This window comes from Anopheles arabiensis, chromosome 3 (assembly GCF_016920715.1).
Source record: "Anopheles arabiensis isolate DONGOLA chromosome 3, AaraD3, whole genome shotgun sequence".
NCBI lineage: Eukaryota > Metazoa > Arthropoda > Insecta > Diptera > Culicidae > Anopheles > Anopheles arabiensis.
The window spans coordinates 39,282,661-39,297,794 of NC_053518.1; the positions used below are offsets into that span (position 1 = coordinate 39,282,661).

The window sequence follows — 15,134 nt, forward strand, 5'->3', positions numbered from 1 at the left end:
CAACACGTATGACACCATCCTTGTCAATGAATGGATGGAGTAGCTTGAGTGGGGATCCACCAGCAAGCTTTTGTTTCTTACGCAGTTGTCGTAGTTCATCGGGAAATACTTGTCGCTGTACCATCTTTACTAAAACGATTTTAGCATTTTGAATCTCATCCACAGAGAGATTGCTCGTTTCGCGTTGTTCTTTACCACGCGCAATATGGCAAAATCGCATGCAATATGCAGTTACATGAACCAACGTTCTGAATGAGGAGTATCGTAGGAGCAATGGGTCGGGCTCGACTACTTGAGCAGTTAACACAACGTTACCCTTTCTTTCCAGCTCATCATCAGTGAAGTGCTGTTGTCCATACGATTTGCTGGGCCAGCACGAGCTATCGTTCATCAGCCAATCTGGTCCATGCATCCACATGTTGCTTTCCAAAAGCAATTCCGCAGAAACACCTCTGGATAGCATGTCAGCAGGGTTCTCGATCCCTGGCACATGATGCCAAATGCATCCATTGGTAGCAGCTTGTATCTCTCCTACTCGGTTTGCGATGAAAGTTTTCCACGTTCTAGGTGGTGCTGCAAGCCATTGCAGCGTGATGGTTGAATCGGACCACATATGTGTTTCGTTTACTGCCATGTCAATGGCTGATATTAGTTTCTGCTGTAATCTGGCAGCTAGCAAGGCAGCGCATAGTTCCAGTCTAGGGATGGTAAGTGGTTTGAGAGGAGCCACTCTCGATTTAGAAGCTAGCAGCGTTACTTGGGTTGTGCCGTCGATGCTTTGCGATCTCAGGTAGGCACACGCACCATAAGCTGCTTCTGATGCGTCTGCAAAACAATGCAGCTCTACATAGTTATAGTTGGGTGTCAAAGCAAATCTCGGGATCTTGAAATGAGCTAGCATGGGGAGCTGTTCGCAAAGACCTTCCCATTTGTCACACAATTGCCGCGGCAATTCGTCATCCCAACCGAGTTTGTTTGCCCAAAGTTCCTGTAAGAGAATTTTTGCTTGCACGATGATAGGCGATAGCAAGCCAAGCGGATCGTACAGTTGGGCAATCGTAGATAGCACTGTACGTTTCGTGTAGGGTCGTACATCAGGGATAGCAATCGTGAAGCGGAATACATCGTTTGGTGGTTCCCAACATATGCCAAGCGTCTTGACATTTGCGGCTGCTTCGAATTCATGGGATGCTGTTGTTCCAAGCAGATCAGGTGTTAACCCATCAAGCACACTCAACTCGTTTGAGCACCATTTTCGGAACCTGAAACCTCCCTTACTCATGAGACTGGTCAGTTCGTCACGAAGTTGAATTGCTTGCTCAATGCTTTCTGCGCCGGAGATCAGATCGTCCACGTACAAGTTCTTCTTTACGGCTTCAGTTGCCAAAGGGTAAGGAGCGCCTTCATCCTCAGCTAGTTGAAGTAGCGTACGTGTTGCTAGGAATGACGATGGAGCCAGACCATACGTCACCGTTGCCAACTCAAAAGTTTGCACAACTTCTGTTTCCTGAAAGCGCCAAAAAATACGTTGTAAACGTCGGTCATCGGGATGCATACTCACCTGGCGATACATTTTCTCGATGTCGGCGATCACCGCCACCTTATACTTGCGGAATCGCACGACGAGAGACAGCAGCTCATCTTGCACGACTGGTCCTACATGCAAGACATCGTTTAGAGAATGCCCCGTGGTTGTCTTCGCCGAGCCGTCGAAAACCACACGCACCTTGGTCGTCGTGATGGACTCTTTCCCCACCGGATGATGCGACAAGTAGTGAACCGCAGCCATGCTGTCATCTTCAACCGGCACAGGAAACATGTGACCCAGCGTCACGTATTCTCGCATGAAGTCATCGTACTGCTGCTTCAGATGCTTGTCTTTAGCTAGCCTCTGCTCCAACAACCGAAAGCGCTTCTGGGCTGCAGCCTTCGAATCGCCAAGCATCTGAGCGTAGTCGTGGTGTTTCGGCATGCGAACGACGTATCTGCCGGTGTGATCTCGATTCGTCGTCTGCTTGAAGTACTGCTCGCACTGTTGTTCAACAGGAGACAATGATGTTATAGCAAGCTCTTCGACCTTCCAAAATCTGCTCCAGCTGTTCTTGTAGTTTGTCGGTTGCCTCCATCATGTGGCAACTAATTGTTGTTTGCGATTGCGATACATGAAAGGTCGGTGTATCTCCTGCTACGAGCCAGCCAAACACCGTGTCGATGAGAACGTTTCGCTGGTTTGGCAAATGCACTTGTCCACCACGCAGCAACGAATAGAAATATGCTGCACCGATGATCATATCCACGCGCCGCGCAGTCCCGAAATCTGGATCGGCCAGAACGTAGTTCGAAGGAACGCCGACGGCAGCAGTAGAAAACGACGTTGAAGGAATGTTCTGCGTTACTTTCTTCAACACAAGGAAATTCATTGCTTGTCGGTAGTGGTAGATCCGAGATCGCACTTCTGTACATACTATGTGCTTTGCATTGGTGGTAGTGGTGTCGACACCAGCAATTGAAACGCTAGCGGGCTTTCGTGGTAGTCGTAAAAGCTGACAAAGATGTTCACTGATCGCGTTCGGCTGCGATCCGTTGTCCAGCAATGCTCGCCCTAAGTGTTCTTTTCCGTATGCATCGACAACAACCAATACCACTGTAGAAAGTATAGCGTTAACGGCGGATTTCTTCGACGATGCCAACGCCATTGTTGAAGAGCTAGAAGTCTCACCCACTAATACACTGCTGTTTTCTTCGTGAGCATGAAGTAGTGTGTGGTGACGCTGAGAACACTGCTGGCAATTGTATTTGGACGCACACGCATGGGCCATATGTCCTGCTTTCAAGCAATTTCTGCACAGCCTTTTCTCACTCACCACTCTCATGCGTTCTTGTGTATTAGTGCCTTTGAACACATTGCACGACGCTATACTGTGCCCGTTCTTTTTGCACATCACACACACTGGTACGTTGTTGGTATTAGTAGTAGCAGCATGCAACGATACCTTTGTCTTTATTGGTTTTTTGGGAACTGCACCACACTTCTCTATTGCCAGTGTTTCCAACACTCTTACACGTTTTTCCAAAAACGCCATCATGTCCGTAAATGTAGGATCTTCATCGGCATGGGCTTCTTCCCACACACGGAGTGTTTCATCATCCAGCTTATCAGCCATCAACTCGATGAGAATTGAACTGAACGATTTCACGGGTTCTTTCAATTGTTCTAGGATATTGACATGCCGTCGAAAATCGTCAACCAAACGGTTGAGCGCCACTGCTCCCGTTTCTTTCATCTTAGGAAGCGATATAAGCAATCGAATATGCTTCTTACGCAAAATGATTGGGTTGGAATAACGTTTGACGATCGTACTCCAAGCCAAATCATAATTCTCACTCGTAACCGAAATGGATTGTATTAAATTCGCAGCTTCTTCTTTGAGTGAAGCTCGAAGGTAGTGGAATTTTTCGATTGCCGTTATGTCCGTCGATGAGTGTATGAGTGAGACGTATGTGTCGTGGAACGTTAACCACGCATCGAAATTTCCTGCGAACTCTGGCAGTGCGATCAATGGGAGCTTCACTCTTGAAGAAGAAGATGAAGCAGCATTTCCAGCAACAGACACAACTTCAGCGGCTGCCGGAATGGGCAACATACTACGCAATTGCGCCTTTGCGTACAAATACGTTTCCTCCATTTCTGCTCTAATACGCGCATTAGTTGCAACGCCTTCCTCGGAGATTTCCAAATCTTCGATGTCTTCTTGCACTGTTTCAAAAGATTCCCAAATCTTTTCCAAACGATCGAGTCGCGTCGACACTTGATTTTGTTGTTCACTTGTGAACGTTTTTACGAACTCCTTCACACGATTGATGGAGTCCATGTATTGGTGCCGCTTGAGCTCCTTGTACCGCAACTTGTCCTGCTTCGACATTTTGCAAAAGGCTCACACACACAAACACTAACACAGATCGAGTGCCGCAGCACTGCTTTATGAACAAACGCTTCTGTACGCCGGTTTTCACAAAAACCGAAGGATTTATCAAAATCCTGGTCACGGCACCAAAATGTTCTGTCCCGTGATCGTTAGCAAATTTGCCCTACGTTGTGATATTTTTATTTTTGATCAATTTGTCAGACACGGAGGAATTTATATTGATGGTACAGTTCACGTGTGTCTTTATTCAGTATCGATTCGCGACTGATCGCTGAGCGCCGCGCACCCAGCTCAAGCAGCGTGTGCAAAAACACGCACACACTCACGCAAAAAATTCTCGTTCCTCTACACTTCTCCTCACCAGTACATCCTACCGTATGCGGTACCAAATATAGGGCGATTAACAGTTTCGATTTTTTTAATCATCTGTCTGTTGAAAAAACCATGAAATAAACAAATTCCATGTTTAGCAGATGTCAACAAAACACAAACTGCTCCTGTGTCATTTCATAGGTCTATTTACCATGACCAAGATAAATAGAAAATGTTGCTAGACAAAACTCAAAACCATACATTTTGCCAGTAATAATGTTGCGTGCAACAATATTAGACCAATGCCCTACTTAACCTTGGCAATATCTTTGTGTATGGTGTTTCCATGGTTAATGAATGACGTATGTACCAATCTGAAATCGTAATGGAAGTTTCCTATAGCAAATGTCAAAGTTGCATACTAAATGTTCTGTCTCTTTCTAGTTTGTATGGACTTTTTATTCACTTTGAACCTCTGTAATTTGAAAACCTTTCTTATTTGACATTAGTTGTGAGAATTAACTAGGGTTACTGTACCAGTATTGGTCATGTTAGTGCATCAGTTTCACAAAAACTGCTTGCACATATACTTAATTTAATTTATATTATTTTTAAATATTTAAATAAAATAGGTAGACAAAAATTTTTAAAACAGTTTTTCACTCTCACTTTCCTAAGATTTGTGAAAAAAATCACTTAAATTATTAAATTTTTGTTGCCCATTTTGGTCATTTTGCTAGCAGTTTTTACAGTCTCTTTGATGTGAGTTACAAACAAAGTAGGCATTAAAGTAAAGAGACAGGCTATAAAGCACATCTCCGAATGTTTCACAAAGTATTATGTTTCTCTCAATTTATTGAATTATTTACAGGGAATTTGGTGATATTTGAAACACTTAATGAAATGATATGTGTCGACATACGCATTGTAGAGTTCTCATCAAGTTATACCGCAATACGTATGAGGCGATAGAAGTAATAATGAGGTTTGATATAGGGACCATCAATACACACGTTTTGCTAAAAAATAAGCATTTAAATAGTGCAATATCAACCAAAATACATAAAAAACTAAAAAAGTGGTTTGATGGGCGCGCAAAAGTATTCGTCCATCTAGCTTTTTAATTATTTACGCTGGACACAACACTACTTAGACGTGAATTAAATTTATTATTATCAATCTACTGGTGACTTCCTTCTAAATTAATGCATTTCTGTTGTTTCAATTGCACTTCAAGCGGTCAGAGAGGCACTAAAGACGGGGGAGTTAAATGATTGCAGCATGATGGCGAAAATCGTATCTTTAACTTATGCATAACCAATCCTACCAATTTTTGAAGGTTACAAAATGTGTGGGAGGCCTCGTTCCTTCATTTGATCAGAGTTTGGCCATTTTTCTGACACTAATTGTGTGACAAACTGCCATGTAAGCAGCCATATTTGACGGTTAATCTAACGAAAGAAGCGGTTTAATGTCCTACAAATCAAATTTTACCAAGGAATCAGTTTATTTTGTGATGGCCAATAAGATCAAAAAAAGAGATGGGTCACATTTGGTTGATGGGTCATGCTGCATTTCATCGTAGCTGGTCATGTAATAGCTTGAATGAGTGAATTGTTACAAACATGTTTTATTTGAATAATACCATACACAGAGAGTGGCCAAATCTGTTAATGTGCATCAAATAATTCAGGAATTAGTTTTAAATTAGGCTCTACTAACATATTAAAACATGTTTAAATCGCCAAGGTCATACGGCCGACGTCTACCATAGCGAAAACAGTCTACTATGATGCAGCAGCAAAATCTCGTGTAACGGTAGCACCATGATGTCATGATCAGTGTTGTTAGCGGTGACGTTCTTTGACATAAAATTGCCTACTTTGACACGATTTGAAGCTTCGCATTCAGTTTTCACCCTTCCATTCTACAGTCATGTCAAAAAATGTCGTTTGATTCGACGACATTTTTTGGCGACATTCATTTGACTTTCATTTTCGAGTGCACTACATCGCCTTCTCCTTTGTAACATTTTTTCTTTTAAATTCGTGTACACCAGCAAGAAGACACTGATTTTTGCACTGGCCAAGTTAAAATATTTAATTTTTAAGTCACTTACGATCGGTAAAGGCACCAGGCAGTTCTGGATTCACAAGATGAATGTCAATTGACATTCAAACTACATTTTTTACTGTCATGTCATCGCAAAGACACTGACGGTAACTAAAAAATGAATGTTGTTCTTCAACAGTCGTGTCATGGCATCGGTGAATGTGATTTACAAAAGATGATTTTGACCAGTAGCCTACTGCGAACGTCAAAAAAAAAATGTCAACAGTTTACAACACTGGTCATGATACTAGTACTCAGTGAGGAAAGGTGAGCTAGAAAAATGATTCAAATTAATAGGAGACGAGATGGGGAAACATATTCATGTAGTTTTTAAGTACTTTGAATTCCCAGTTCTGAGAAATCGTACTTAAAAAGTGTAACATGTTTCAAGAACAGTCGAGCTGGAGAACACCAAACCAGCTGAAACCAAACTGATGAAAATGATTTAGTAGACTCTCAATATGATATCAGTTGCCATGTTTTCAATGGAACTTGGCCATGTAGTCGGGAAATGCAATATTTCTACCAGAGAATAATTGGAACGAGTCTTGTAGGATGAGTGGGTCAAAAATACGCCTTTTTTAAGGTTCAAATGAGTTCTTGCGTTGAGCAAGTAGTCACCAATAGTCATAAATGTAACAAGAAACAAGATTAGGACTTTTTTTGATTCCATAACCTTTGTTTTCATACGCATATTACGCCAAAAGTCTGATAGACGAATACTTTTTGTGCACCAATCAAATGACTTTTTTAAGTTTTTTAAATAATTTAGTTGTTATTGAACTACTTAAATGCTTATATTTAGCAGTACGTGTGTATTGATAGTTCCTTTATCTAACCCCATGATTACTTTTACCACCCCATGCCTATTGCGGCCATAATTCACCTTTTTCTGCATTATATTCAGCTAGACGAATACTTTTTGGACTGACTTTACGTGAACAGTGTTTTAAATCGAAAAATCTGAGAGTTTTTCCATTGAACAAAAGGTTGTTCCAATACGTTTATACACTCGGGCGTTACACATTGCCGAGTAAGTTCTACGGCAAAACTACAACTCGCATACTTCGTTTATTGAATTAATTAACTGTTGAATCACAAGCTCTACTATAGCGTGAGATCGTATATATACAGGGCGTTCGGGATAATTTTGACAGCTACATTTTTGTATATAACTCGTGATCGAGTTGGCATAGGAAAACAAACAATACGTCATTCGACAGCTAAAAGTGTACCGAACAAGCAGCAAAAACATCCTGTGATAAAAAAAAATGCCAAAAAAGAGCACATTGTGGAAGCGGATCACATGCATCATCATGATCCGCGCCGGACGCGACAACCGCGACATCATGCAGTGCGTGCAGTGTTCGCTGAACACGGTGAAGACGATCCGGAGTGAGCTGGGAGAAAACAGCGACGACGACGAAGCGGTGGCAGCACGAAAACCACATTCTCAGCGGTGGGATTGCGTGCGGACCGACGCTTTCCTGGCTGACCTCCAGGTTTTTTCCTGCGTGTTATCGGAAGGGTGATGCCGCCCCACTTTTTCGAGCAGGGGCTGAGGCTGAACGCGGACGGGTACTTTTCCATGCTGGACACCGTCGTGAAGCCTTGGATCACGAGAGTGACCAACGGCAGACCGTACGTGTTCCAGCAGGATTCCGCTCCGTGCCATACAGCCTCCAAAACGATAAAGTGGTTGGCGGCCAATTTCAACGACTTCACCTCGCCGAATGTGTGGCCTCCCAGCTCACCGGATCTTAATACAATAGATTATTTCGTGTGGGGCGCGGTGGAACACCAACAGAACCTCCAGCAACACCAAGGCGGAACGGATGGCGAAAATCAGGTCCGTTTTCGCGGCCCTACCCCGCGAAACTGTCGCCAGGGCTTGTTCCCGGTTCCGGAGACGGGCGGAGGCCGTAATAGAAGCCGAGGGCGGATATTTTGAATAAAATGAATAAAATACATGGTAAGCTACTATTTCTAAAATAATAAAATTTCCCCGATGATAAATTTTGCCATAATTTTTTTTTCTTCCTCCGTAGGTCCTCCCGAACGCCCTGTATGTGATAAATAACATTTTTACTATACTCCAAGATATAACGTACCAACTCGACACCAGCCTAACTCATCCAATACCAATGGCAACCGTTGAGGACTTGCAGCAGCTCTTAAAACGACTGATCTTCTACTCGAAGGGCGAAGGAGTTGAAATATAGACCTGGAAAATTTCTACCAACATCTTAGTAGCTTACGTTACAGGTGGCCATTCACTTCACTAACATGGAAATCACATTGATAAAGTATAGCGAAGATACGTTGCACATGATGAAGGCTCTAATTACGCTGGGCACTTGTGTACAGGTAAAGTTCTAATGTGTTTGAACCTGAAGGTAAACTCAGTTGCTACTTTTGTCTTTAAGCTCTACGTCAAATTTATCATCGGACATAAGAAGGCTAGTGAGCTCAAGTTACTTATCGATAACATTGAACAGGATATTCTACAGTGTTATCAAAATTGAATAGCGGAGGAAACTGCCGTACTGCAACGTACTGTTTCTTTTTATATCTAGTAATTGCTTACTATATAATCTGGACAATGATGATTTCTTTCATGATTGAACTCCCCCCCCCTCCCGATATGGTTGGACCACTAGCATGGGACTGGCGTTGAACATGTTTTGTGAAGCAAATGTATTGGTAATTGGTACGATGGGAGCAACAATGTCCGACTTTTTATTCTTCATGAACGCAATGTAGCCAATCGATATTTTTATTGAACACCTGCGTCAGCTGGAGACCTTACTAAATGTGCTTCAAGCTGTTGAAAAGGACGCTAAAAACAAACATGACTAAAGAACAAAAACTGGTTTAAATGCGTGAACGATCATCAACCAGCTACTAACTGATTGTTATTAGACTTATAATGCGAACCTGATGAGTTTTTTTTATTTGATCTATTATATTCCTTAACTTGCATGTATGAGTAACGATAATAAAAATTTCGTGCAAGTGTGACATAACACATACACATAGGATGGTTAACTCCCGTAAGAGCGAAACTAAAAACAGGTTGAGAGTAAGTATTAAGGTCCATGAGTAAGTAAGTAAGTAAATAAAGAGAAAAAAATGATGCGTTAAGAGCAAATTTACAGAAAACCATGAGCAAATGACAAATTGACAGTTTAACTCAGCATTGTTTATGTTTAATGAACAAGACCATAGTGAGGGTAAGCCTCTGAATATGCTGTTTTAAACAAGCCTTTGAACAACATAAGAGGAGACATCGCCTCTCGTCAAACAGAAGAAGAAGAATGTTTAAGCAAGACCGTTACTATGGAGCAAATGGAGGTCTTTTATACTATTTCGCACTCATGTTTTGCTTCTAATTACAAAAATCAAATCTTCTGTGGTTGATTCAATTTTTACATCTCATTTATAATTCCTCGTCGAGTTATAAACCAAAAACGGTATGCATATTGTACCTGTGTGTGACGAATCAATATTTCATTCTACTCTCAATGTTTAATAGGACTTATTTTACTAGGGTGGAAAATCAACTGTACTGTTTTATGTCTGTTGAGCTTTTCGTTCCTAGAGCAGGACCGTTGCGAACGGTAGTGATTCAGGGTCACTTTTGCCAGAGCAGTTGTGTCAGTCGAAATATGCCGCTGCTGTAGTTCGAGAAAATAGAACCGAATGCTTAGCGGTGCTCAGAGAGCAGTAGCAACAAAAAAACCGGAGAAAGTGGGCGGAATTTTTAAACGCGCATATGCACTAGACTTAACATAAATACTTTTGCCCGATTAAGGCAAGCAGCGAGATTGACACAAGTTTTTTTTTAATAGTGTGTAGTTCAAGAAACCATCAGAATTATGTCGCAAATTTTTCCAGTCACGGAATGGCTATCAATGAAAAAGGTTTTCACAGTTTTTGAACACACAGTAGGTTGCAATAGCTTTTCCTTTTTTCTCCATAAGTTCTTATATCCTTATAGTCAATAATTCTACTTTTCCTCGTAAACTGTTACCCATATGTTTAAAAACAATTTTTCATGAAACTGTGAAAAGTGAACTGAAAATGACAACCAGCATCGAGCTTTGCATTGACTCATGCTCCTTACAGGGTTTTACAAGTGATTTTGCGATGTGTTCTGCATATTCGACATTTATTTTAACTCATAGTACGTACTTGGACTGGTACAAACTTAATTCATAATTTATTTTATTGCAAAGCCTTGTATTTCTAATTCCGTTCAACTGCTGGGATATAGCACTTTTTCAATTAGTCTAAACAGTTTTTATCTAAAACAAAGTATCCCACGGCATACTTACATGAAAATGTCTCCATATGGACTGTCGTGGGAGAAATTCCCATCAATTTTACTCTAGATCTAATTAGATGCCTAATTGCTACGATGTGTTTGACTGATGTTCAACTCAATGTTTTGCAAAGCAAAACTGATGGCAGATACTACCCATGCTTAATAATAAATTAATGGCGTGCTAGTTTTTAAATGGCACTTCTTAACTCTAAAATTGTGCCTTACACATCAGTTGCTCGTAGAATTGACAGTTGTTAAGCAGTGGCAGATTTGTTCGTCTGCATCTAATATCGCAACAAATTGTGCATTATTAACGATATATTGTTTAATATTTTATATTTCATCTATAAACTTTACAGCATCAATGGCAAATGTTGAAGATTTTCGTAAATTGATGAAATCTCTGATTGTGTGCTCGAAAGTGGCCGGGGTTGAGATGTGGACTGCACCGGGAAAGCTTAAACCAGCCTCGTATTACCTTTCGTTTCATATAACAGTATATTTTGTCAGCACTGTTTGGACACTAAGAAAGTACATCGATGATCCAATTCATATGATGAAGGTCCTCATAACGATGGGAACTGCTGTACAGGTAGGAACATGATGAAATCAAGATTATGAAATCAATATTACGCACGCTATTACTTTCTTTCTATTTATTAGCTCTATATCAAGTTCTTTGTAGCACATTCGAAAGCCCAAGAAGTCAATTTATTTACCGTGGAACTGGAGCAAGAAGTGCTTAAACGTTATCAAAATGGGTCTGAGGAGGAAACTGCTGTGCTTAGACGTACAGGTCGCATTCTTTGGATAGTCTTTCGTTTGATGAGTGCGTCATATATCTTCGTTGCAGTCGCATTTGGACTTTATCCAGCATTTTATTACATTGCAACGGGAAAAGTGGTGCCTTTGTTTCTGTACGAACTCCCGTTTTTCAATGTGAGCACTTCTTTAGGGTACGCCGTAACGATGGGTTTTCAAATTAATCTGTTGGCAATTGGAGTTCTAGGAGCAATACTGTCAGATTTCATGTTTTTCATGTACGCAATGTACGCTATGGCTAGGGCAGACATTTCGATAGTGCATCTTAGGGAGCTAGAAAACATACTCAATGATCCTAATCCTAAGAATGAAAAACACTCTGCGGAATTACGTCACAAGTGGGTCCAGTGCATGCACGATCATCAGCAGTCAACCAGGTAAGGTAATAATGTGTTGATCGATTTTCTAGGTTTTGTGATTGTTTCTTCATGTTTTCTAAAGTTTTTTCAGCACAATTGAAAACATTTTTGGACTCATGTGTTTAGCACAGGTTTCAACTGCAACATTGTCAATATGTGACGCAATGCTTTTAGTGCTTTTGGTAGGTATACTGTATTGTAATACTGGTAGGTTGACTATAATTATTAAGCGTTCTACAAACTTTTACAAAAAAGAATGAACTACACGCAAATCTTTAAGTAGCTCAACTTTTTTGATATTTTGTACAGAGTTTGGAGTAAAATTATAACACTATTTCAGCAAAATTTGAAAGTACTGTGAGCAGCTTCTGGAGTGTTGAATGGGTCATCAGATACGACTATTTGCTATCAAATTTCGATATTGATTTTTAAAATAATTATCAAGTTTTGTGTTTTTCTATATTTTACTATCAAAATGAATTTGTGTTGATTATTCTTGATTATTTAGTATTTATTTCATGTACAAAACCATGTGTCGATAATTATAGTAACTCATGTGTCTTTCTCTCAAACGAAATCAACAGAGGATTAAAATCAAAAAGGGCATGATTGGAGTGATGGTTTGATGATCTATGATGGTCCAATGACTTAAATTCTTCTAAGCTACATACAAAGTTTATTTAAATATATGTTTTTAGAAACTAAGTTATCAAAATAGATAGAATTATTAGCCAAGCATTTATTGCGTGAAATGCGCCAAAAAAAAAATTCATTTATTTCGCTGGATATTTTACGAGCCCCGAATCTTGCCTGCCGCTTCTTTTATGCCTTTTCCGATCAGTTCTGTCCCATATTCAATCAAGCATGGTATACCTGTTTACAGTATGGTTCAATTCTTACAGACAAGTGATACACGTTCCAGCCAAAACCAAAGCAAACCGTGCCGCATCTGACGTGTGTTTTCGAAGACGACAATTGTGAAATTGAAATGGACAGTGTACCAAAAACGGCTTGACTTGTTTGTAAGTGGTAGACAATCGTGTTTTTTAAATCGAGGATTGCTAGTAGACTGTGGACAGTTGTTAATTGGAATGGAAAACCCTGTATGACAAGTCGTTGGGCACTTTCTTACCAAAAAGTCTCAACAATACAGGGTTTACCTGCATAATAAACAACTGCCCATTTGTTTAAAACAATAGTCGTTTTGAATAGACACCACTGTCTACCACTTGCTCACACGTCAGATGGTGTAAGCTACTCTGTCCAATTTAATAACACAATGTTCGGCCTTAATTGCATAACGGTCAGATTCGGCACGGAATTCGTGGCTGTTGTATAATTAACAAAATTTATGTTTTGATTTATTGAAATGTATGGTTTATACTCCATATTGCTTGAATACAAGAAACGTGTTTGAAAATGTTTTGTTTTTGCAAAATTTGCCTCAGCAAAATACAGGGTTAAATTTTGTTGCTGATCTGAACGAAAGATGTCTAGAACCAATGGAATTAATTAATTAATTTATTGATTTATTTGTTAAATTTCTTATATATTTAGTTATGCTTGTATACATTTATTTATGTATTTATTTATTTTTTTTGCCAAATGTGAAAAATTAATTAAAAAAAATTAATTACGTAAACCATTGCTCGGCGGATAAGCCTAAATCAATGTTGGATGTAGAGGTTTGAACAAATTGTTAAAGCTATTTTAACTGAAAATGCCATATTCAAACAAGTATTGATAAAAAAAACGTTCTGTTATTGGAACTCGAATTTAGGCTATAGTTGGATAAATAATCTAATAAAATCTAATAATTATATGGTGGTTTGTATGTTATTGCAGACTGATTGGTACCCAACGTATTCCTACCTGTATGTGATGTTCGTTCAACTTTCAGGGTTCTTTGTGATTGGACATTTGGTAGAGCTTAAGGTACAATTATCATAAACAATGCGCTATGCGTATTTTTTCTGACAAGTTTTAACTCACTTATAACAGATTGACGCATTGTATAACAAGATCATCTCTATGCCTTGGTATAGGCTACCAGTGAAGGAACAGAAGGAATTTAGATTTCTATTGAGCCGTCAGCAATGTCCGATGATACTGACAGCGTATGGCTTTCATCCCATGAACTTTGAGACTTACATGAGTGTATGTAATAACTCGTTTATTATTTAGTAAATGGCTTTATACAGTTGTTTTGTTTTTGCAGGTTTTAAAGGGTTTGTACCAGTTTTTCGTGATGATCATGCAGTATATTGGCTGAAACTGAAACATATTTTTTCAAATAATTGTTCATCTTACTGTGCACTAAAATGTGCAAAGCACACAACACAAAATATCTGTTAGTTTTCGCCGACCCCGTTGATTTACACAACAATTGTAGTGCATACTGCAGCACACATGGTTTACAACTAAATGTCAGTTTAAACACACTTTAAATGATACTTTAGCAACTCGCGATGCGCGTTCCAAAAGAGGTCATGAATAACGATATCTAAGAAACTCTTGTTATGATTTAGCAATCAGCACCATTACCCGCAAGAATAAAGTCAAAGGCAGCGTGAGAGAAAAGCTCTTAAAACTGACTAAACCGAATATTTGTCAACAGATGTTACCAAAACATGAAAGAAAGCTTAAAGAGAAATGATTCTCAAAACCAGTGAAATGAATCGTAGCTCGGCTTGATTTTCCAGATTGTTAATACAAGCTATCACATTGAATTATTTAATTTCAATTTAGGTAATTAAGCATTAAGGATGCATCAGATTTGTACCAAGCAAAAGAAAATAATATTTTTTCTTCAGACCATGTAGTTTAAGATGATTATATTGTTTTGGGTTCGATAATGCATCGCAACACATGGAAGAACACTGCATTACACAATTTTCGAGTTTAATTTCTTTAAAAAAATAAAAACAACTAAAAACACGTTTTTTAGACAAAATTTTATTTTTATTAAAGTGCATTAAAAAGCGTTTTTATTTTTTTTTAATTTACTAATTTTTAGTAAAGCATATCCAGTTTCGTTTGATACATCGGTAATTTCATTTATCCAACTGCACGTATCACCGGACATTGTACCCGGACGTATAATGTATGATTTTTTAACATGGTTGCTAGGATCATTTCAAGTGCATCAAACATAAACAGCAATCCACAACAAAAATCACCTTAACAATGAATAAAAAAGGGGAGAGCGCAATCTAGAGCGAAATATGCATTTGAGAGAGATGGTGAGAAAAATGCTGCCAAAAAAACGGCGATGTA

General features: G+C 39.4%; 1 protein-coding gene across 1 annotated transcript; it reads left to right on the top strand.

Annotated features, from left to right (window-relative positions):
• Window positions 1-7,881: 7,881 nt before the first annotated feature.
• LOC120899797 lies at window positions 7,882-14,130 on the top strand. The gene is made up of 7 exons (XM_040306022.1): window positions 7,882-8,272; window positions 11,037-11,269; window positions 11,341-11,876; window positions 11,941-12,040; window positions 13,704-13,793; window positions 13,860-14,015; window positions 14,077-14,130. The coding sequence occupies exons 1-7, from the start codon at window positions 7,882-7,884 to the stop codon at window positions 14,128-14,130; spliced, it is 1,560 nt and encodes a 519-aa protein (XP_040161956.1).
• The last annotated feature ends 1,004 nt before the right edge of the window (window positions 14,131-15,134 follow it).